At 28.3% G+C, this 24,699-nt stretch overlaps 1 protein-coding gene across 6 annotated transcripts; it reads left to right on the top strand.

The window, feature by feature from the left end:
- The first annotated feature begins 11,715 nt into the window (after positions 1-11,715).
- LOC132918045 (chromodomain-helicase-DNA-binding protein Mi-2 homolog) lies at positions 11,716-24,350 on the top strand. 6 transcript variants are annotated; one of them, XM_060979098.1, is made up of 32 exons: positions 11,716-12,121; positions 13,235-13,302; positions 13,409-13,534; positions 13,600-13,735; positions 13,813-13,961; positions 14,019-14,159; positions 14,315-14,503; positions 14,591-14,842; positions 14,941-15,140; positions 15,219-15,342; positions 15,421-15,618; positions 15,684-15,844; positions 15,914-16,088; positions 16,149-16,270; positions 16,651-16,906; positions 16,973-17,275; positions 17,347-17,586; positions 17,648-17,958; positions 18,148-18,324; positions 18,834-18,957; positions 19,040-19,228; positions 19,293-19,695; positions 19,753-19,889; positions 20,717-20,808; positions 20,896-21,082; positions 21,619-21,801; positions 21,871-22,014; positions 22,338-22,574; positions 22,638-22,891; positions 23,043-23,403; positions 23,466-23,646; positions 23,715-24,350. In XM_060979098.1, exons 1-32 carry the CDS (start codon positions 12,085-12,087, stop codon positions 23,849-23,851), a joined length of 5,994 nt encoding a protein of 1,997 aa, XP_060835081.1. In that variant the 5' UTR covers positions 11,716-12,084; the 3' UTR covers positions 23,852-24,350. The 6 variants fall into 6 exon arrangements, with proteins under 6 accessions (XP_060835081.1, XP_060835083.1, XP_060835084.1 ...); XM_060979100.1 differs by having other exon boundaries at positions 11,717-12,121; positions 13,600-13,732; positions 23,712-24,350; XM_060979101.1 differs by having other exon boundaries at positions 11,718-12,121; positions 14,315-14,494; positions 23,712-24,350.
- The last annotated feature ends 349 nt before the right edge of the window (positions 24,351-24,699 follow it).

The following is a 24,699-nucleotide window of genomic DNA, read 5'->3' on the forward strand; positions in this document are numbered from 1 at the left end:
ATCTTCATCTGTTAAACTCCAAGAAATTCCCCAAAAGTCAAACATTGATGTATAACTGATACGAATGTATTATGTTTTTATAAATACATTATTTTATTAAAAACCTCCAGAACAGTAACTAAAAGCTCATTCATAAAACATACCTAATATTAAATATTTAATAAAACTATTTAAATATAATTATTAGATAAATTAAGTTTAAATGTTGCTAAAGACAAAATATAGAGATAATGCATTATACGTTTATACGTATTAGTATATTACATAATTATTATATGATGCGTGACATTCTTTTATGGTAATTTTATACTAAATATTTATCATTGTAAAAATAATAGGAATATTGTTGTGTATTGATTATATTGAGTATAGAATATAGATAATCTTTTTTTATAGCGTTTTGAAATATAGGTAAAGATAGTTTTTGAGGTCTGTATATTATTATAATGGATCAATTGTATTTCTATTTTTTAGTACGGCTGACTCAAAATACAGCGATTTTATTGAAGTGATATATAGGTAAGCTAATTATAATTTACATACAAATTATATCTACGAATAAAATTATGGTATTAAAAATTTACAAATATTTTATGGAACTTTTCTGATTATAGTAATATGCTATCCTATAATATTAATACTATTATCAGTATTATCCGATGTCAAACAGTTATTGTATAAAAGTAAATTGTTCATAATCCACATGTATTTAAAGATACATATTTGCATTACATTTATAATTATGAAATTGTTTGATTTATTAATAGAAATAATTTATAGTTGTCTTAAGAGGATGTCGCCGAAGTATATAACGTTGTACGTTTCGATTTTACTAACAATGACAACTTTACGTTCAGAATAATACTTTTTTGTCTATTATTTTTGAAATTAGAGTGAATTGACATATTTTAAAATTTAAATTTAAAAATAAGAATATTAAGTATTATGATTAATAGACATGTTAAACTTTCTTTTTTATAATTCTCATAACTTACGTCTAAATTAAAACATAAATAGCATATTTGGGGCTATGGATACTATTCTTAACTTTAAATTTCATAATAGGTCAACTCACTCCAATATAACAGAGGTAAATGGATTTTTCTGAACATAAAATTTGCTATTATCCGTTAGTAGTGGCACAGAGACACACATGCAAAATACGATGTGCTCTAAATGGTACTTTGTACGGTTACATAGAAAAATAAAAAGCATGGATAGTTTAAATATACGTATAGTGTTTGTACTATTTCAGAAACAATTTTATAGTTTTCCATAATTATTATTCTAAATTTAAATAGGTAAATAGGTAGGTACATCCATATGGATACTGGGTAGTAATATAGTTTAATTATAGAAATCAAATAAACAGAAATAAATAAATAGCCATTAGTCATTAATATCATTGCTTATAAATTTAATATCATGTATATTATACATATAAATACTTAAAAATAATGATTTTTATAAATTATGAATTATATTATAGAATTTCAAATTTAACGTAAAATGTATGGCAACATGTTTCAACTGTTTCAAGTAATTTAAATTTTAAAACTGTTCATAGTGTGTGTATGAATAGAGTACGTACTCTGGTTATACTCTCAAATGTCACCAAACTAATACTGATCGCAGCGATTGTAATAACTGTCAACGCACGCAGTTAATCTTAACCTTTTTTCTATGATCTTATCTCTTAAGTTTTGAATTATCTAATCTCATCTCTAAATATATATTTTCCAGCTCATTTTCACTGTACAAAGTGTTCAAGGTATGTAAAACAAACAATATATAATAGTGATAATACCAAGTGCTCGCTTAACCCAATAAATATATTGTCTATTTGTCTTATAATAATATAATATATTAATGTATATTTATAGGTACCTACTATATACTTCCTAATACGGTTATCGATTGGCGATGTATGCTATATTCATTAAATGTGAGACTTGGGTAGTATAAACGTAAAAACATTAAATTAAAAACAAAATCAAAACATTAATTTAAATAAAACAATCATTTGGGCAAAATTAAGAGAAAAAAATTAATTATTGAAATAAATAATAAATAAATAAATAAATATAAATTAAAATCGTAAGTAATTTCCAATGAATTTTAATTATTTTAAAATACTATTTTTTCCTGTATAACACAATAATTACGATTTTGGAATATCTTATGGATAATTTTATGTTTATAAAATTATGATATAATTATTATTTTCTATTCGAGTCGCAATGGCATTTCTGTACAGTTATACCAAGACCTTTCAACCAGATACAGTTACCACACTTGTATTAATAAAAAATTATGGATGATTCTCTTACTCCAGTCAAAGGTTCGGCGGGGTTTACAGAGGGGATGACTCCACACCTCTACCAATCCCACCCCCGGTTATGTACATACATTTTCATTAAAAACCAAGACTGAGCGATCGATAATCTGTACAGGAGCATCTGCCTTTGCTCTCTTGGCCTCTTTTTTATTTTGTATCGTAAGCTATTTCGTTTAATCATAACTCTTATGAGTATAAAATTGATTCCATTTTTAAAAATATACCAACCCAATATTTATACATATTGATACAATATATTAGTATAATAATAGATAAGTAATCAATTTGATTTCAAATAAAAATAAATAATAATTAATAATTAAATATATTCAAATAAATAAAAAATTAATCGTAATATGACGATTTCAGTTTAAAAAAACCACATAATTACCTACATTATTTTAAAATTTTCCAAGTTTTAAACTGTGTATTAGATTACATTTATTATTTAAAACATATGATACACAATTACATTTATAATTTCAATACCTAAAATATTTAATAAATCTATTAAATTCCATTTTAAATTTTTATTAAAAAAAAACAACTGACAATTAATAAAATTAATATAATAATTACAGTTTATATTTTTTCGATATTTTAAAGTAATTAAATAAAACTTTTTTTTCACAATAAAAACTACACGGTTTTATTATTTAAATGGCTAAATATATTTTAATATTTAAATAACAAATACTACCACCATTATTGTCTACGAATTATTGTTAAATATTTTAAATTCTATATTATATAATAATGTATAATATATATACATATTATATAATATCTACAACTTATGCAACGATGTTCTTTTTTATCTTCCTTAGTAAGACTTACTATATAATGCCAATATTTAACATAGTTACCTATCAATCGAATATTAATTCGTAAGAAACAAATGTAGGGTAAAAAACAAACATTTAAGATGTAAATTTAGTATAAATCATTAATCATCTCATCTGAGAAACGGTTTTTAACAAAGCCTTAATTAAAACTAAACTTTCTGGAATTATTTAAAAAAGAACATTTAACAGTTGTCAAGTTTTTCTAAAACTTTTTTTTAATTACCAAACAAAACGAAGAGTTATTAATTCAAAGTACCAATTAGTGAACCAGAGGCAAATTTATGGTGGAGAAACAATATGATATTTTATCAGATTTATTTAATATTTCTATAATTTCTTCATGATACTCTATATATAGTAAGTTGTATAGTTTACAGATAATATGTTTTACCGAAAATATTTATCACCAATAATAATAATTATTATTATTATCATACTTAAGAAATAAAATCTCTCCGTTATAAAATATTATCAACATTTACTAATTGCCCACTAATTTAAAACAGTAAAACTGTTACTTTCATAGCTTTCTGTATTATACTATTTATACTAAATTATAGAATTCATATAATAAAACGAATACAAAATAATTGGAGCTTACGTGCCATATTTTTGATTTCAGTTTAAAAAATATCTAATAACCGTGGATATAAAAATTCCAAACTATTTAAGTAACATAATACCGTAGTACTGAAAATATACATATTTTTTATATAATCGTGTCACTTTTCCAACTAAAAAAATGGCGAAATCTGATTCATTTGATGATACGAATTCATTATCTAGTGTAATATAGAAATCTTTGGTTAATCTATATTTAAATATAAAACCGATAAACAATATTATTATATTATAATAGATATTATAGATAATATCATAAATGACATAAATTCATTAGCCTTATAGATGAAATGTGTGGGATAAATTCTACCCAACAATGAAATCCTTGCTTTGTATACTTGCTAATTTGCGTTTTTCCCAATAAGTCCTGCTTCAGCAGAATATATAGTTTTTCTACTTTTCACATTTCAGATTTCTAATAGAATAAACTAAATCTAATCTGGTTAGTTCAAACCGACAGAATTGGCTTTATTACCTCATAATATACGCAAGGATAATGATAGATGATATAAATATTTTAATAATAATTTTAAATTATAATTGTATATTTGTATTTAAGACTAAGTGGTATTCATTATTTTATATAATTCTGGAGTTAATGATACTTGCAATTAAATAAATAAATAAATCTAAGCCATTGCCTGTGGACAAATGCGGTTACAGGGGTCACGTACTCACGTGCCACCTAGGAAATTTTTTTTTTTTTTTAATTATTGGTTATTTAAATTATGATAACTAATATTAACATTATCAGTTATAAATATGATAAATTATCATCAAAGTATATATTATATTTTCTTTGTCAGATGTTGTAATAAAAAGTTTAATCAATTAAATTGAATTTTAATAAATTTTTGATTAGGTAGGTACCTTACTATATAATAAATTTATAAACACAATAAAAAAATGTACTTCCTACTATTCTCAGAATAGTGAGAACTTAAAATCACAAAGCTATAATTTTAATACTTTTAATAATATTTGTTGCACTTACTACAGTATTACCATTTTTTTATGCATATTTAGACGAATTACTTTTTCTTTTAGTGAAACGTATAGTAAAACAAAATCACTAATCACTAATAAGACATTTTAACTTCACTATCTGGCCTGTTACCTTCTAAACTTCTAAAGCATACTTTAGTAATATGGTAGGTATTAGGGCACTATGGTTTTTTATACTGCAGATGAATAGATGATTTAAATAAAATTGTATATACATCCTACATAATATTATACATTTATACGTATTAAAGAGAATTTGAGTTATTACAATTTAAATGGAATATAGAAAAAAATGAAGCCATCTAACCATAGATAATAAGTTATATTTATATATTATCTATGCATCTAACCCCACTTACCCACTGGATGATAATATAGTACTATTATGTTGCCCTGAATATATCTTTTCTAATGTTATATTTTATTTTCACTAATAAACCAATTTTGATTATTATTTTAAATTTGAAAATAAAATTACATCAAGTACTTAGATATATCGTTTAACATTCTAAAAATGAGTATTAATTATAAAAATAAATAACCCCCAACAAAAAAATCTGCTAATGTCCTTGATATAATTATAACTATGTATCGTATGTTTTACTTATTTCTTCATAATTTTCTCAGTCATATATCGTCATTCCATCACACTATGTCACTCTTAAATGTTCCTATTTACTTCCACTCCCTTAAATAAGCTTAAAATCCGAATAATCCGACGCTGAATTATCTCAATTTCTTATCGCTAAATTGTGTGTTTAAATAGTTTTTAGGGCGGAAAACAGAATAACATTATTTCGTATCACCTACATGGTATTCTTTGTTCCACTCAAAATCTAAATATTGATTTGAATGAGTTTCGATATTTGGTATAAAAAAAAAATAGAATTCGTTGCAGTACTCATAATAAAATATGCTTCTGTATTAATTACATTAAATAAATATGTACCTAAATGGCTAAATCACAATAATATTAGTTCAATAAATGGGAAATATTATATTACTATATATAAACTATTCATAATATAATAGTATAATACTAAATATACTATATTATATATTGTATTATTATTTATTACTTATTACTTAAATTATAGAACCTACAAAAGTTTTTACTTTTTATTGTGTTAAAATATCTCTAAGTCTTAAGTATTTTAGCCACAGTGCCACCTCAACAATCTTTTAAAGTTTCAAATAACCACAGTCCACAAGTTCACGATGACAAAAATAAGACAATAAAAAAAAATGTTTTTATAAACCATTATAACAACATAAACATTTGCGAACTAAAGTATTAATACATAATGTACATCGCACATATAATTATATTATATTTTAATAGAATAAATGAATAGTTATTGTTATTTAAATATATCGTTATGAATTTCAGTATTAAGTATAATATTTATTTCAAATTACCATATTAAGGAAAATATAAAATAACAAATTTAATAAGTTTTAAAAGTTAACAAATTAAAATAATAATTAAATGGGTCAGTTGCGTGTTTAGAATTGTGCGTGTATGGTGGAGAAGGAAATATATTTTACTATAGTTCGCCAAAACTCATTGACTAATGACTATAGAGGTGGAATCTGCCCCACTCGCCCTTAAAGTTGCTTTAAAACTATGATAATACAACAACATTATAAACTCAAAATATATTGCCTAAATTAAATAAAACCCGTTAAACGAAAGGTTAAATACTTTTTATTAAAACAAAATATTATACTATACCTATTACAAAATATATGTTGCTGATTTGCAAATTTGAACATTATGAATTTTATTATATATTTATATTATGTAAACATAGTAATATTCATTAACATTCATAATATAAAATCCTACTTTCAATTTTTAGATTCTGAACAAAATAATGAATGTATTGATTTTATAAGATGTGTTTTTTTCTGTTTATCATCATTCATCACCTTTTGAGGCAATAAAATAGCTTGGATATTAAAACGGAAATGGTTTCTGGTACCAAATTGGATCTAATTGGTATTTTAAGGATTAAAAGTAAAAATTACAAACTATTTTGTAGTTAAAAATTCATAAAAACTTTTTGTTTTTTATGTAAGTTTTGAAAAATGAATACAAGATTCTTCATAAGTAACTAGTTCATAATGAAAACATAAAATTTTAAAAATATATAAAAACAATTATTTTTATAGACGATTAAATTTCAAATTTGGACGAAATTATTTATAAAAACGATAAATAACGATTTTAATTATTTTGTTAAAATTTAAAAATATTATTCATGGCAACTTAAGACTTTTACGTACTTATAGTCTATTATTATAAATTTTACTACACGCAATAATATTTTTTTATTTATTTTAAGATATTAATATATTATCTATTTATACCTATTAATCTATTTTTACTATTTTATGGTATTTACAGAAAACTGCTATTACCTACATAATTAATTTTGAGTTATATAAGTTGATATGATATGATGTAAATATTTATTATTATAATAAATTCAATGTTTTCGGGAAAAAAATATATTGACCTTAATACTAAAATTAAAATAAATTATTTAAATAACTATTTAAAAAAAAAACATATTATCGTGAAATATATTTGGTCAGGACGTTCAGGTTAGGTTTTTCGTGTGCAACGATGTATTATTGAATTCAAATTCAACGCACCCATAACAGTGACCCACTGGACATCTTATGTACAAAAAAGTTGTACCCGCTTACTTACCTATTTAAACTTTACTCATGAATAAGTCATTCATCTGTTATAATTTTGATATTCTAGTGACATACGACATACCAATATAAAGCAAAGGCAAGTGGCAAACTGGCAACCATTTTTAATACATTTTTCCCTATACTCTATTTATAGGTGGGGTCGTTCGATCAATTGCAAGGTTATAGCCTAAATTCAGTTATTATAATTATACTTTATTATGTGGTACCTTGATACCTACAAATGTAGCAGTGATGGGCAGAAGCCGGATTTTTAAAAGAAATCATGCGTAAAGTCTAGTGTTGCAGACGTTGGTCGGCTCTAAAAGACACCATAAGGAGAACCAGTAATGGCAGTCACTAACCAAAAATGATGTGAGGACTGATGGTTTGTAAATCAGCAAATGTCCTGTGGCTCTTGTCTACCTTCGCAGAAAAACACGTATGTAACGCCTTGTATTCCCACTGGGAGCTCTGGAACCTGCCAGGTTGGTAGTCTCTGCGATGAACGGATAGTCTCCAGTCTCCTCACTCCTGTGTGTACCATAATAATTGTTGTATTTTCGATTATTTTAATAAGCGATGCTGCATAGCTGCAACTGTCAACTGTGCAAACCACTAAACGGAACTTGGTACTGTCTGTTGTTTGATTTGCATACCACGACACTTTGTATGGTTATAAATTTATAATTAACTAATAATTATTTATCTCGGACAATTTATACGTTAAAAATAAACTGGGTACTACATTTTTTTTAAAGAGGTACGATTAAATTACTCAAAACTTAATCAAACTCGTGTAATCTCAATCACGATTGCAATTCATATTGATTAGTAGAAATTTATAAGAAAACACTATGGACCAAACCACAAAATAAAAATGTAGGGTTGTTTTGTTTGTTTGTGTCAATACTGTCAGTCTACATGGCGATAAATACAATATCTATAAGGATTTTTATAGGATTATCCAAAATGTTAAAGAAAGGAGTATAAAATTATAAACATCCTTGGCGTTTTTATCAGTTGACGGAATACTTAATAAAATATTTATATATTCAATTTTTTTTGAAGATCTACATCCCTTGATTTCTTATTTTGATAATTTTATTCTATATAATATGTTAACTGAATAAATGTCCACGGTTTTTATTTTTTCCGTATGACCGTATAAAGTATCCAACAACCGTGCTAACACTACACAACTCGTGAACAGTTCACCCCCGGGCCCAGGTAATGAGGTAATGGTTTTTAACGTGAAAAAAGTATTTATACATGTAAATTTAGAGGTACCGCGAAAAAATAACCCCGGAAATTTAGTCCCCGAAAAAATAACCCCATATGAGATTTTGTAAGATTTTAAATGATAATAATTGTATAATATTCAAAACTAAAATGTATATTCTAATCAATACGTGTATGTGGATATTTTATAAAATATTTTAATTTTTAAGTGAATTATGAGCATTTTAAAATATTTAATATTTTTCATATTCATAACTCACCTAAAAATTAAAATGTCGTAAAAAACCAACGAAAAAACAGATTATGTTCTTACCTAAAAGTTTGATAACAGGTCAATTTACTCTAATATCAATATAGGTATTATTATGTATTTTTTATGCATTATAATTAACATTTAATATTATTTATATTATTTAAGTTTTTTTATTTATATATTATTGACCGTAAATGAAAAAATTGACTATTTGTTTAAAATTATTATATTATTTATTTATTAATATATTATTGATATTTCAAACTAATTTACTAAGTAACATGGGAAGATTAGGAAGTCCATATTTTAACAATATAAGTATAAATATAGGACTTATAGATATAGTGTGCTTTTAGTTTTGATATTAGAGTGAATTGACTTATTATCAATCTCTTAGGTAAGAACACAATCTGTGTTTTCTCGTTTGTTTTTTACGATATTTTAATTTTTAGGTTAGTTATGAGTAAGAAAAATATTAAATATTTGAAAATGTTCATAATTCACTTAAAAATTAAAATATTACACTTACATGTATTTATTAGAATATACATAATAGTTTTGAATATTATACAATTATTATCATTTAAAATCTTATAAAATCTCATATGGGGTTATTTTTTCTGGGGTTATTTATTAGGCAAATCAAATTTAGAATATCCGATATTTGTTTTCTCGGACGTTAAGCATATGGGCATTACCTAATTATTATTATCATTTAATATTTTGTCTATAAAATATCGCTAACTACTACAGACTAGTGTTTTTTCTGCATTATAAAAACATTCATCTGTATTACGAATACAATAAATTTTAAAAAGATCGATGATGAATATAAATGAATATTACTGAAAGATAAATAATAATAATAATAAAATTACTTACATATTTTCTTTATCGCGCTTCATACGGGTGAAATTCTCTTAATTTTTGTTCTGCCCATTACTACCTCAGCGTTTAATTTATATTATTAGGTACTAGGTCTGGATACCACTACAAATTACAATGAAGTGTTTTTAGTGTTTTTACCCAGATTAGTTTTAAGAAATATAAATATAAATCTATTATATTCTCTATATTTATAGATATGTAAATTATAACTTACTATAACAAACAACAATTTAAATATAGTGAAATAAGGTTAGGTAACTGTTACCTATATAAGATACGTTTCTAAAATTAGGACACTGTATGGATAGTGCATATACTATATAATATTTATTCTAGAAAATGAGTATCTCTTACCTGTAAATAAGGTTATAAACTTATAACTATTAACTTATGATACATTAATACCACTATTCAAGTATCTACCTATATAAAAAAGACACGAGGGACCGGTGATGTGACTTATGGTTTAAAATTGTCGACCGATAATAAATTCTCGATTATGTCAAAATGTCAAATGATATGATTATCATCATGACGATTGATGAACACATACTGTTAATATGTGATTGCGAGATGGCGAATAACTTGGTATAAGTTACTCAGTGATATGGTCACAAAATACTATAATGTAGGTACCTATTTAATTTTTACATATTATAATATGTGTACAATTAATCGGCGTATTTTCGAAAATACTATACTATACTACACTATAGCAAAAGGTCTATGCCCCCTATGAGGTATCTATATAGGTGGTAATCTTCCTGACGATAGTAATAAAATACACGCGGAAACGCATGATAACGTAGGTATGCATTATTCACACGGTCTCTGATTATTCAAAATACAAATTATTTTGTATTTTTATAGGTTATACCTAGTTGTTAATGTTGTTATTGGCGCTGTCGTCGATGCCGGCGCTCATTAGAATTTAGCGAGAATCCACAATAATATCACAACGATAGCATTATAGCAATATGACATGTCCGACCCGCGCGCATTCCTTTTAAATCGAGTCGTACCTGCAGGCTGCAGTTCGACTGAAACGATATTATTAGGTGTCGCATTTTAATGTAAAAAATGAATACCGAATACAGACAACGAAATCGTTTTGTGCGTAAATCGGCGGCGGCGGCAGGACCTTGGTTTTCGATATTTTCATAAACAATTTTGTGGACAAAAAACCTATGATGGTGTTGGTATCACGCCACCGCGGCGATAAAATAAAAACGTTATGTTATAATATATTATTATTATGTATACAGAGACGTCGATCCTATACCGAACGCAATGATAATAATCGTGACTAAAGAAGTTTATTTAGTCACGATATTATTAATAATAATAATAATAATAATAATAATGAATGCGATGCGATCCTGACTCGTAACGTCGCCCGGATCGGGAGCGCGTACCATCGGCCGGAGCAATGGCATGAACATTGAGCATGATATTAAAAAAAAATCTTATACGCGATTCCCTTCCTTTTTTTCCTTGGTTTATTTTTTTCTTTTTTCAGTCTCTTTTCCCCGTAATAATTTTTCCCTGTTCCCCACCACCGACGCCGCCACCGCCACTCGCCGCTCGCCCACCATCGCGTTGCTCGTGAGTTCGCGTACAACGGTCGGTGTACGGTGTAGCTAAAGAGTCGACACAAACAACACCGCCGCGCCGCCGAACCGCTCCCCCGCGCGCCGCGCCACCGCGATCAGTCTGGTCTTGGACGCGGTCGTTCCGAAATCGTCCACCACCCGAAACCGCGGCGCTGTTTTCCACGAGCGCGCAGTCCAGAGCGCAGGCGCACAAACGCCGATCGCGTTTTTCCCCCCGTGTGCGTACACCAAAGACAATAACCAAACAACGCGAACCGTCTACACCGCGATATTACGCTTATATCGTTTATTATTATTATTATTATTATAAATTTTTTTTCGTTTCGTGTTTTCCGTTTTCGGCGTCCACCGCCGTTCGCCGCCAACGGCTGTCGCGTCGCCTTACGACAACGATAACGACGACGACAACAACAACAACGGCGATAAACCACAACAAACCGACAACGACGGTGCGCGTGTTGTTCCGAGTACGACCGCACGGCATTCGCTGCTCCGTCCGTCCGTCGCGGTGTCCGCGTCCGATGGTGATATCAAACGTGCACAGCGGCGGCCAGTAGATCACCGGCAAACGCGATGGCATCGGACGAAGAAGTCGAGGAGTCTTTCACCGGTAATAATGCCCGGCGCGTACGCTGCCCTGCCGACGACGGCGGTTTTTTTTTCGCCGCCGGTGTCGTCGTCCCCGCGGCGCGCGCGTACCGTCCGCCACCGTTCCGTCTCGTCGTCCCCCCGCCCGCCCCCGCCCGCTCATAATCGGCTCATTAGGGCCATCGGTTTCGCGAATGGGGCCAACCGTAAACAAAATGGTGGAACGGTGCCGCCGCTGGATTTTTCAATGCCGCGGTCGATATTGATAAATAAAAATCATAATTACACGATCCATTTCCGATATCATTTACGTTAACCGGTATCCCACAAGGTTCGCCTCGTTACCTTTCCGATGCCCTCCTGCCGCCTAAAACGCTCACTTTTTTCTTCACTGCTGACGTTTTGGTTTCAAAGTTTATAAGCTCACACAAGTGGAGGATTAAGTCGAGGGATCGTTTTTACTTTGGTTCTCTCGTGAACCGGTGCGTTTTTTGTCCAAATGCTTATCAATTCGTCGTTGTTGGCCAACAAATCCATTACCCAACTCTATAGTTTGATATCATTATTTTGCTCATGACTGCGCACATAATTTTCGTATTATTGTTTAATTGGTTATTTACCTACTCGAAGATTGTTCCTGTTAGCTATAAGACATCAAGGAATAAATTAAACTTAGATTTTATTTTGACTGATAAAATCATCTTTAATTTCACTATTTATAAATAAAAGTGGTCATTTTCAGTCATGTATATAAACACCTAACTATATATTTATGTTTTATGTAAAGAAGTACCTAGCTTAATCAAAATATACTTAATGCCTATGCCCTATAGTCTATACTTGAATTACTTAAATACAAGTGTGGATCTAGAAATTAAATAAGGAGGGAGGTTAAATAAAAAAATTTACTTCATGCACATTAAAGCATAGACATTAAGTATGAATTTTGAAATATTTTAAGTAGATACCTAAGACCTAAGCGAGGAACTTCAGCCTCCAAAGCCCCCCCTCCCCTTTGTATCCGCGCCTCCTTTGACAATATTATTAACATAAAATTAAGGTTAGGTATCCTATCTCAGATAGGTATTTATGTTGTTTATCACTTGATATTAAATAAAATTGATTTTATTTTTAGAAGAATATGATGAACCATCAAGTCGGGTAGAAAACTCATTTGATTCTGAGGAAGAAAAACGTGTAGAGGTTAGTATTATCAATTAATAATTTTCAATACATTTGCTTTTAAATAATGTCATACATTTTTAAATAGGTACTTTATATTTATATATTAATTATTTAATTTGTTTAGGAGGAAGATGACGAATATGATCCTGATGGTCGCAAAAAAAAGCGAGGTAAAAAGCGTAAAGCAAAAAGTGATTCCAAAAAAGAAAAGAAAAGGAAGAAAAGAAAAAGGGGTGGAGATAGTGCTGAGGTATTTGTTTTATTAAATATTAAATTTTAACCTAAGTTTATAATTGGATATATTTATTTTTATAGGAAAGTGACTTTGGTAATTTTGAAGAAGAAACTACTGCAGCTAACGATTCAGATTATTCAAATCGCAAGTCTAAGAAATCAAAAAATTCATCTTCTAAGCATCATCAGCCTAGTACATCACAAGATAATAATGGCAGTACGATTTAGTTTAATTTTAATTTTGTAAAATATTAGATATAGTTATTAAAAACTACTTTTTTTTACTAATTTTAGCTGGAATGCCATCAGTTGAAGAAGTCTGTCAAACATTTGGTTTACAAGATGTTTCAATTGATTACACTGATGCAGACTATCAAAACTTAACCACTTACAAATTATTTCAGCAACATGTTAGGCCTATTCTTGCGAAAGAAAATCCTAAGGTAAGAAATTTAATATTATCTCCGATTTAGAATAGTATTATAATTTTTTTCCTTTAGGTTGTGATTGCTAAAATGATGATGTTAGTTGCTGCAAAATGGCGTGACTTCTGTCAACAAAACCCACATCAAGAACAGCCTGAATTTGAAGCTAATGAAGAACCTGAGTATCAGCCTAAAAGTTCAACTTCCAGACACAAGGTATGTAGTGTATAAAAAAAAAATGTAATTATAGTTTTAAACTAAAAGTAAGTATAACTACAATATTCATGTTCAATTATGTGCACTTAGGAACAAAAAAGATTATGACACTTTTAATTATTAAGTTTCATAATATGGCTTATTTTATTTTTCAGTCAAGATCAGTGGATGAACTAGATGAATTAGAAGAAGAAGAAGAAGTAGAAGTAGAAGAAAAAAAGAGCAAAAAACGAAGTAATCGTGCTAAGCGTAGTGGTGGTGGTAATAAGAGAAATTCACAAGGATCTACATCTAAAGTTCCCACATTGAAAATTAGGCTTGGAAAACGCAAACAAGCAAGTTCTGTTAGTTAAAATTAAAATTAATTTCTTTGGAAATTATGTCATTTATATTTAGATGATATGTTTATAATTTATTATTAAATTTTTTAGGATGATGATGCAGAAGGTGTAGGAACTGGAGACACTCAAGGTGATTCTGATGCTGAATTTGAGCAAATGCTGCAAGAAGCTGAAGAAGGTGCTGCTGCAGAAGCTGAAGTTCCAGAAAAAAAAGTTGAAGATCCTGATGCTCCTAAAAAGAAAGCAAAAACTAAAATTGGTAATAAGTCCAAAAAGAAGAAAAAGACCAAAATGACTTCCAAATTCCCAGATGGTAGTGGTGATGGTGAAGAAGGATATGAAGTAAGTTCATAATTCTATATTGTTATTTAAGTGTCACTACTTTTTTTTTTTTTAATTATTAGACAAAACATTAACATATTTAATAATTTTTACATTAGCAAACAGATCATCAAGATTATTGTGAGGTCTGCCAACAAGGAGGAGAGATTATCTTATGTGATACTTGTCCAAGAGCATACCATCTTGTATGTTTGGATCCAGAGTTAGAAGATACTCCTGAAGGAAAATGGTCATGTCCACACTGTGAAAGTGAAGGTGGACAAGAACAAGAAGAAGATGAACATCAAGAATTTTGCAGGTAAATAATCCTAGCCACTTAAAAAATGAAAACTTCTTGATAAACTTATAATTAATACATTATATACTATGACAATAGAGTATGTAAAGATGGAGGTGAACTTTTATGCTGTGATTCATGTCCAGCTGCTTATCATACATTCTGTTTGAGTCCGCCTATTACAGATGTACCTGATGGTGATTGGAAGTGCCCTCGATGTTCGGTAAAGATGAATTAAAATCAATTAACTTATTTAAACAATTCATATTAATAATTTATTTTTAATATGCAATACCATTAGGCAAAACCATTACCTGGAAAAGTATCGAAAATCTTGACTTGGCGTTGGAAACCATTACCAGAAGACCCTAATAAACCAGCTGATGAACAAACTGAAAAGGTTAACAGACGACGAAATAAGCAACAAAGACAACGTGAATATTTTGTGAAATGGCAAGATCAGAGTTACTGGAAATGTGACTGGGTGTCTGAAGTTCAAGTAAATATTCCTCATAATATTGAGATTTATTATTTTAATACTTAACAATCAAATGTCTTTAACAGATGGAAGTTTTTCATCCAATTACTATTCGAAGTTATATGCGAAAGTATGATATGGATGAACCGCCTAAATTAGAAGAACCATTAGATGAATTGGACAACCGATGGAAAAGACTTCGTGAAGTTGGCGGTGATCAATCTGCATTAGAAGAAAAATTCTACAGGTATTACCATTAAATTTGATACAATTTTTTTAATTGTTCATTCTATAAATATATATATTTGTATTTTAGATATGGTGTAAAACCAGAATGGCTATTAGTCCATAGGATTTTAAATCATAAGCATTTAAGAGATGCACGTATGATGTATTTAGTTAAATGGCGAGATTTGCCATATAGCTTAGCTACATGGGAACACGAAAATCCTGAATATACCGATTTAAAATCATTCATTGATTATTATTGGGTAAATTTTATTTTTTTTAAATTATATATTTATAAATAAGTAATTATTGATTTTAAATAGGAACTGAGAGCATCGTGTGATACATCAAAGAAAACCAAAAAAGTGAAAGGGAAAAAGGGCAGTAGCAAAAAAGATTCAGTTGAAGATGAAGAAACACCTAAAGCAACAATGGGACTTACTTGGTATGTTATTTAATATTTATCATGAATAAAGGACTGATGTTATTGCATTTACCAAGTTTATGTACATATTTTACTTTAAGTTATTTTTTATTGTTTAAGTGAATTCAATTTTATTTTTTATTTTAAGAAAAACTTAATGAATTTACTTAATTAAATTTAATTTTGTTATTATAAACTATAAGATGAGTATTCAAGTAATATAAAAATACCTACATTTTTTCTTTTTAATTGAGCTTAGTTGTTAATAATTTTTAAAATGAATATAAATGTTACCTATTAAATATACTAACTAATAGACAAATTTGAAATTTGAAATTTTATTAACATGTATTTTCAAGTTATATAATTTAACATCACATCTTCATTATATTTATTTTTAGTCGCAAATTTGTGGCAGCTCCTGATAAGCCAGTATCAGATTTAAAAAAGAAGTATGAAAAGCAACCTGATTATGTAGTGGATACTGGTATGGAATTGCATCCTTATCAGTTAGAAGGTTTGAACTGGTTAAGATATTCTTGGGGTCAGGGCATTGATACAATATTAGCTGATGAAATGGGTCTTGGCAAAACTATTCAAACTATAACATTTTTATACTCTCTTTATAAAGAAGGACATTGCAAAGGTCCATTTTTGGTAAGTAGTACAAAAAAATGTAATGTATTTTTATTTATTATATTATTTGTTTAAATTAAATTTTAGGTGAGTGTGCCACTATCAACACTTATTAATTGGGAACGTGAATTTGAAACATGGGCACCAGACTTTTATGTTGTCTCTTATGTTGGAGACAAAGACTCTAGAGTAACAATTAGAGAAAATGAATTTTCATTTGATGATACTCGTTCTGGTGTACGTTGTAATAAAATAAAAGGCGTAGTTAAATTCCACGTATTACTTACAAGCTACGAACTAATTTCAATAGACGCCCCATTGTTAGGATCAATTGAATGGGCTGTGTTAGTTGTGGATGAGGCTCACAGACTCAAAAGCAACCAGTCAAAAGTAATTAAATAAAATATATACATAATATAGTTGATATTATTAAATTTACTTTACATTATTTTTGTATACAGTTTTTTAGACTTTTGGCTGGCTACAATATTCGTAATAAGCTACTATTAACTGGTACTCCTCTGCAAAACAATCTAGAAGAGTTATTCCATTTATTAAATTTTTTGACGCCTGAGAAATTTAATGATCTAACAGTTTTTCAAAATGAATTTGCTGATATTTCAAAAGAAGAGCAAGTCAAACGTCTTCATGAAATGTTAGGACCTCACATGCTTAGAAGATTAAAAGCTGATGTGTTAAAGGTATATTTTTATTTTATTTGTAAGAAATATATATTATTAATTACTATTAATACAATTTTAGAATATGCCTTCAAAATCAGAGTTTATTGTGCGTGTTGAATTATCTCCAATGCAAAAAAAATATTATAAATATATATTAACAAGAAACTTTGAAGCTCTAAATCCAAGAGGTGGAGGACAACAGGTGTCCTTGTTAAATATTATGATGGATTTAAAAAAGTGTTGTAATCATCCATACCTATTCCCTGCGGCTGCTCAAGAAGCTCCAACAGCTATCAATGGAAGTTATGAAATAGGTGCTCTGACCAGAGCAGCTGGAAAACTAGTTTTATTATCTAAGATGCTTAAAAAACTCCAAGAAACAAATCACCGGTAAATTAAATATACTGTTTATTATTTATTATACTTGAATATTAATTTGTTATTTGCATCACTATTGTGAGCTTAAAGTAATAAAATTAATATTTAAACTCATCAAAGTTGTTTAGTATTCTAATGTAAGAAATGATCTATCTATAAATTAAGTAAGCGTAACATTAATTTAATAAAAAATGTTTTCAGAGTTTTGATATTTTCTCAAATGACAAAAATGTTAGATATTCTTGAAGATTATCTTGAAGGAGAAGGTTATAAATATGAACGAATTGATGGTTCAATAACAGGAAATCAAAGACAAGAAGCAATTGACAGATTTAACGCTCCTGGTGCTCAACAATTTGTATTCTTGCTTTCAACCAGGTATTTTATAGAAATATAAGTTAAAATTAACTTATAAAATTATATTCATGAAATCATTTTTTAATTCTATATTGTTATAAAATTAGCAGTATAATATTGTTTTACCTAACAAGTTTTTAACCCTTTCCCGCCCATTTTTTTTTTTTTTATACTTTTAAAATATATTATTTCTTAGCTATCAAAAAATTAATAAAAAATAGAAAAAAAAAATATAAATATCATATGTTAAAAACAGTGGATCCATTTGATAGAACATAAAATTGTTTGTATTTAATGGGTCCATATGGAGTCTTCGAACTATTTGTATTGGAATAACATTTAAGAATAAAAGACGTATCCAAATGGACCCAATGGGCTGGAAAGGGTTTTTTTGAATTAATTGAATGGATAGTTTTAAACATGATAAAATGTTTTTAATGTTTTATTAATTAGAGCTTGTAAATATTTACTTTTGAAAAAGTACAAATTAATGTTGTATGTGAGTGTTAAATGTAATATTATTTTTAAAGGGCTGGTGGTTTAGGAATTAACTTGGCAACTGCTGATACGGTTATAATTTATGATTCTGATTGGAATCCTCACAATGATATACAAGCTTTTTCAAGAGCTCATCGTATTGGTCAAGCAAATAAGGTAATGATTAATTTTATATATGTATTAATTTTTCTAATAATTTCAGTATTATTATTAAATTATATATATATTTTTATTTTAGGTTATGATATATCGTTTTGTAACAAGAAATTCAGTTGAAGAACGAGTTACCCAAGTAGCCAAAAGAAAAATGATGTTAACTCACTTGGTTGTTAGACCTGGTATGGGAGGAAAACAGACTAACTTTACTAAACAAGAATTAGACGATATATTACGATTTGGAACTGAAGAACTATTTAAAGAAGAAGAGGTATTTATTATTAATTTATATAAAAAAATAATAATAATAATTAAACCATTATTTTAAATACTAGGGTAAAGAAGAAGAAGCTATTCATTATGATGACAAAGCAGTTGAAGAATTATTAGACCGTTCAAAAATTGGTATTGAACAAAAAGAAAATTGGTCAAATGAATATTTGTCATCATTCAAAGTGGCTAGTTATGTTACTAAAGAAGAAGATGAAGAAGAAGAAGCTAATACAGAAGTAATAAAACAGGAAGCAGAAAATACTGATCCTGCATATTGGGTTAAATTGCTTCGTCATCATTATGAGCAACACCAAGAAGATATTTCCAGAACATTAGGCAAAGGAAAACGTGTCCGCAAACAAGTTAATTACAACGATGGTGGTGGTGTTGTAGATTCAACACGTGAAGATACAACCTGGCAAGAAAATCTGTCTGATTATAACTCAGACTTTTCTGCTCCATCAGGTATGATTTCTGAAATAGGAAACCTCTTTTTTGTTTTTGATATTTTCTAATTTAAAGATGATGACAAAGAAGATGACGACTTTGATGAAAAGGATGGGGAAGCTGGTAAAAAACTTAAGCGTAAACCTGAAAGAAAAGAAGAGAGAGATCGACCTTTGCCTCCATTATTGGCTAGAGTGGGTGGAAATATTGAAGTAAGTAGCAATTTCATGCAAATACTTTGATATTAATCCAAACATGGAATAAACAAACATTTAGAGATTATAAAATGTTGTGTTTACCTAATTGGAAAATTAAAGGAAATAGATTTAGAATATTAGCATATTAAGTAATCTGTGCTTTTATTAAAGGCCTTTTTCTACATTTCAAAATAAATGTTTTTACTTTTTTTTTCTACTAGTGATACCTAAATTTATTGCCTCTACGTTATTAAGATTAACTGTAAAACACGTGCGTTGAGAGTAATTTATAAGACCATAGTGGCATGTAAAATGAGATTGAGTTCAGAGTGATCTTATACAAGTTATTTTACACAAAATACTTTGTACATAAGATTTTTATTACCCACTCATTTCTTCTCTAAATGCGCTGAAATAATACCTACTAGATTTAGGAATGTGTTGAATGAGTAAGAGTAAATCAAATGATTAACTCAGTGTTTCTTAACCGGTGTGTCGCCGGGTAAGTCCAAACATGTCAATGAAAGTACTAATATTAAATGTACAAACCTTGTTGACACTATATTTACAAAAATTAATTTTTTTTTTTTTTTTATTGTGTGTCACAAAGTATGAAAATGTTTATTAGTTTGTCGCCATAATACAAAGGTTGATTAACTGACATCAAATTTAAAGTTTACAACATATTTATTCTACCAGAGGTTTTTTCAATGGTTAAGGTTTAAAACAAAGTATAAGAATTGTTTTGATGAAAATTAGTTCATACAGTTAAAACTTATTTAATTAATCCTCTTTGGTAAAAAATTATTTATTTAACTATGAATTTTTTTTTATTATTCAAGGTACTTGGATTTAATGCTCGACAAAGAAAGGCTTTCTTAAATGCAATTATGAGGTATGGAATGCCACCTCAAGATGCGTTTAACTCTCAATGGTAATATTGGATTTACATTATTCTTATTATTTATATCAATTATTAATTAATAATTTATTTTTTTCAATTTTTTAATTATTTAACTAGGCTTGTAAGAGATTTAAGAGGTAAATCAGAAAAAAATTTCAAAGCATATGTTTCATTATTTATGCGTCACTTATGTGAACCTGGTGCTGATAATTCTGAAAATTTTGCTGATGGTGTACCACGTGAAGGCTTAAGTCGGCAACATGTACTCACAAGAATTGGTGTTATGTCACTAATTCGTAAAAAAGTAAGCATTATATTATAGAGCAGTGGTCCTCACTAGGATTTTAGAAAGGGCCAAGTGTAATTTTTTTAAATTACTTGCGGGCTGCATACATTTTGATAATTAATAATATAAAAATGTCCAACTGTTTACTTAATTTAATGATGAATAATAAAATGAAACTGGAAATTTTGTTTAAAAAAGGATATTGTAGAAAGTTCATTAATGGCACATCAATTTATAGAATTTTATATTTTAGAGTATACAATTTAGTTGTATTATTAAGTGCGGGCCACACTAAATTTGTTAAAGGGCTGCGTAGTGTAGGGATCAATTTAAAAATATATAAAATATCCCTAATCATTATTGCATGTACTATTCTTCATAATATGTTGCATGTTGAACATGTCAGGAACTATTATGCATATAGTTTGATATAAATTTTACAATTAAAAATGACATATATTATGAATATAATCTATAAAATAAAAAAAAAAGTTAGGAGACATCTTGCAGTGTATATTATTTAAATTTTATAAATTATTTTTTTTTAATTGAAGGTTCAAGAGTTTGAAGAAATAAATGGTTTCTACAGTATGCCTGAGCTTATTCGTAAGCCAATTCAAACTATCAAAGCTGCTGATGCATCTACCAGTTCAACTCCTGTGCCGCGTTCCGAAGCTTCAACACCAACAACTACTGTTTCAGAAAAAACTGAAATTGAAACAGACAATAAACCAAAAGTAAACACTTAAATTCAATTACTTAAAATATTATGTTATAAATTGTTATTTATTATTATTATTTTCAAGGATCTTGAGGAGAAATTAAAAGAAACGCCAGCAACTACTGATGATAAACCAATAGAAATTAAATCTGAAGAAAGCACTGACAAACCTCTTGTTAAAATAGAAAATGAATTATCTGCTAAAGTTGACACACCAGAAGAAACAACTGTGAGTAAAATTGGTTTAGTCATAATAAATCTATTTTAAATTAATCAGAATTAATGAAAAACTGTCATACAATGAATAGTTTTGATGCTTTTGCCAGATAGTTTTTGATCGACAATTGACAGTATAATAATAATTTAAGCTGTAAGGTTTATTTAATAATTTAAAAATAAATATAATTATTTAAACAAGTTCCACAATAATGTAATAATTTTGAATGACGTAACAAATGTATACCTCTATTTTGTTTATCTATATTTTATTATATTAAGCAAATACTATAAAATTCTGCACTGTTGATTAAATTTTGTGAAAAAAATGTTTAGGTCGTTGTTAAAGAAGAAGCTGAAGAAGCAGTGAATCTTCAAAAAGAAAAACCAACAGAAGAAAAAACACCAGAAAAAGAAAGCACCCAAGAAAGTGACACTGTTGTTAAGGTTGAACAGTCTGATGCTTCATCAACTGAACAAAAAGAAACTAACTCTGTAGCAACATCTGAAACTGTGAAGAAAGAAGAAGAAAAAGAAAAGGAATCTGAATCATCCACAGCTGATAAAAAAGAAGTACGTGCCAGTTTTTTTTTTATCATTTAATTATTAACAATTTCTCAATTTCCAATATTGTAGGAAGAAAAGAAAGCTGCTGAAGCATCAGCAAAGGCATTGCAAGCTGATGATGAAGCTAAGAAAAAATTATTAGAAGAGGCTGAAAGAGCTAAAGTGGCAGCTGGCATTGGAACTGAAAATGATAAAGAAGATAAAATCACTAGGAAGTTCATGTTTAACATAGCTGATGGTGGTTTTACTGAACTTCATACATTGTGGGTAAATGAAGAAAAAGCAGCAGTTCCTGGACGCGAATATGAAATCTGGCATAGGAGGTATGTGTTTTTTTTTCTGTCAAAAGTATTACAGTCATTTTAAATGTTTATAATTTAAAATATAAAGTAATTATTAAAGTGTATTATATACATTATAATTTAGTGCTAACTTTACTATAATTTATATTTTGTATTGTTTCATTTTTTTAAGACATGATTATTGGCTATTGGCGGGTATTGTAACACATGGTTATGGACGTTGGCAAGATATTCAAAATGACATCCGTTTTGCTATTATCAATGAACCTTTTAAAATGGATGTTGGTAAAGGAAACTTTTTAGAAATCAAGAACAAATTTTTGGCAAGAAGATTTAAATTATTGGAACAAGCACTTGTGATTGAGGAACAACTTAGGCGAGCTGCCTATTTGAACCTTACACAAGATCCAAATCATCCAGCAATGTCATTGAATGCTCGGTTTGCTGAAGTGGAGTGCTTGGCTGAATCACACCAACACTTGTCTAAAGAGAGTTTAGCTGGCAACAAACCAGCCAATGCTGTTCTTCACAAAGTATGATTAAAATGTTAAAATTATAGATTCAATTATTAAAGTGGTGCTCATCATTATTTTAGGTACTAAATCAATTGGAAGAACTTTTGTCAGACATGAAATCTGATGTAAGCAGATTGCCAGCAACATTGGCTCGTATACCTCCAGTTGCCCAGCGACTTCAAATGTCAGAGAGATCTATATTATCTCGTTTAGCTGCTACCACGTCTTCAGCTACTTCTACTTCCCAACAACAATCTGGAGGTAAATATTATTTTTCATATTTAAAATAGTTTTATTAATTTACATTACAAAAAATATTATTCTAGTAGGTACCATAAGCAATCAATATCCCAATGGTTTTCAAAATGGACAATTAAATGGTGCGTTTGGCAACACTAACTTCACCAACTTCAGACCCCAGTATTCAGTACCTGGGCAACAGACTTCATCATCTAGCACTGCTTAAGTGCCATTTTGTATTTTATATTCGTCAAAAACCTTTTTTATATTACTTTATTTCTAGATCTCTCCATCTAAAACAGAAAAAATTATATTTGAATTCATTACTACACTCTATTTGGGTTATAATATTGAGTTGGTAACCGATTATTTTTCATTTTCTTATTTATTACACAACAAAGGTTTGAGTTTCTATTGAATACCATTGTAAAAATTAATTAAAAAATGTACTTTTATCTTGAAAATTAGTGACCAATTATTTTTCCACTGTATAGTGTATATGCAGTGTCTAAATGTCTCGTAAACATTGTACATACATTTTATTATCAACAAAATGGAAAATTACATTAGCTTAAATGTATTTACTTAATAACTTTTTTATGATATTTATTTTATTATTATTATTTTTTTTTTTTCTAAGGGTTTTAGATTGTAATATAAGGACATTTTTTCATTACGTATTTGATGATAAGTAAAACAATAAAACAACTGATATGTCAGATGTACATTTATTTTATTATTTATTGTGTTAAATAATTGAAAAAACTAAATATTTATACTATAGAAATACAATTTTAGCTACCATTATTATACTAAAAATTTACCTGAAAGGAGTCATTAAACTAAGGCTTTACACCAAGGGTGATTCAAATACTCAAACATCGTATAGGCTAGAGTATTTATTTTAAGGTGCTACTTACCCTTTTATTCTGTATTTTATAATATACAATTAACCTAATTGTAATCTTCACGGACCAAAATATTTTTTCATTTCGTCATATATTGGTGATATTATCAACATATTGATAATAATTTTAAATGCTAAACTATAAAATAACAAATTAGTGATTGTTA

The sequence above is a fragment of the Rhopalosiphum padi genome, chromosome 1, assembly GCF_020882245.1.
Source record: "Rhopalosiphum padi isolate XX-2018 chromosome 1, ASM2088224v1, whole genome shotgun sequence".
In the NCBI taxonomy this organism is placed as follows: domain Eukaryota; kingdom Metazoa; phylum Arthropoda; class Insecta; order Hemiptera; family Aphididae; genus Rhopalosiphum; species Rhopalosiphum padi.

What these genes read in the sequence shown, in the direction of transcription:
- LOC132918045 (XM_060979097.1), top strand. Translation starts at nt 12,085, where the DNA reads ATGGCATCGGACGAAGAAGTCGAGGAGTCTTTCACCG. An exon ending in TCAAAAGCAACCAGTCAAAA is followed by an intron (nt 17,276 to 17,346) that starts GTAATTAAATAA and finishes TTTTGTATACAG; the next exon opens with TTTTTTAGACTTTTGGCTGG. An exon ending in AGACTTTTCTGCTCCATCAG is followed by an intron (nt 19,696 to 19,752) that starts GTATGATTTCTG and finishes TCTAATTTAAAG; the next exon opens with ATGATGACAAAGAAGATGAC.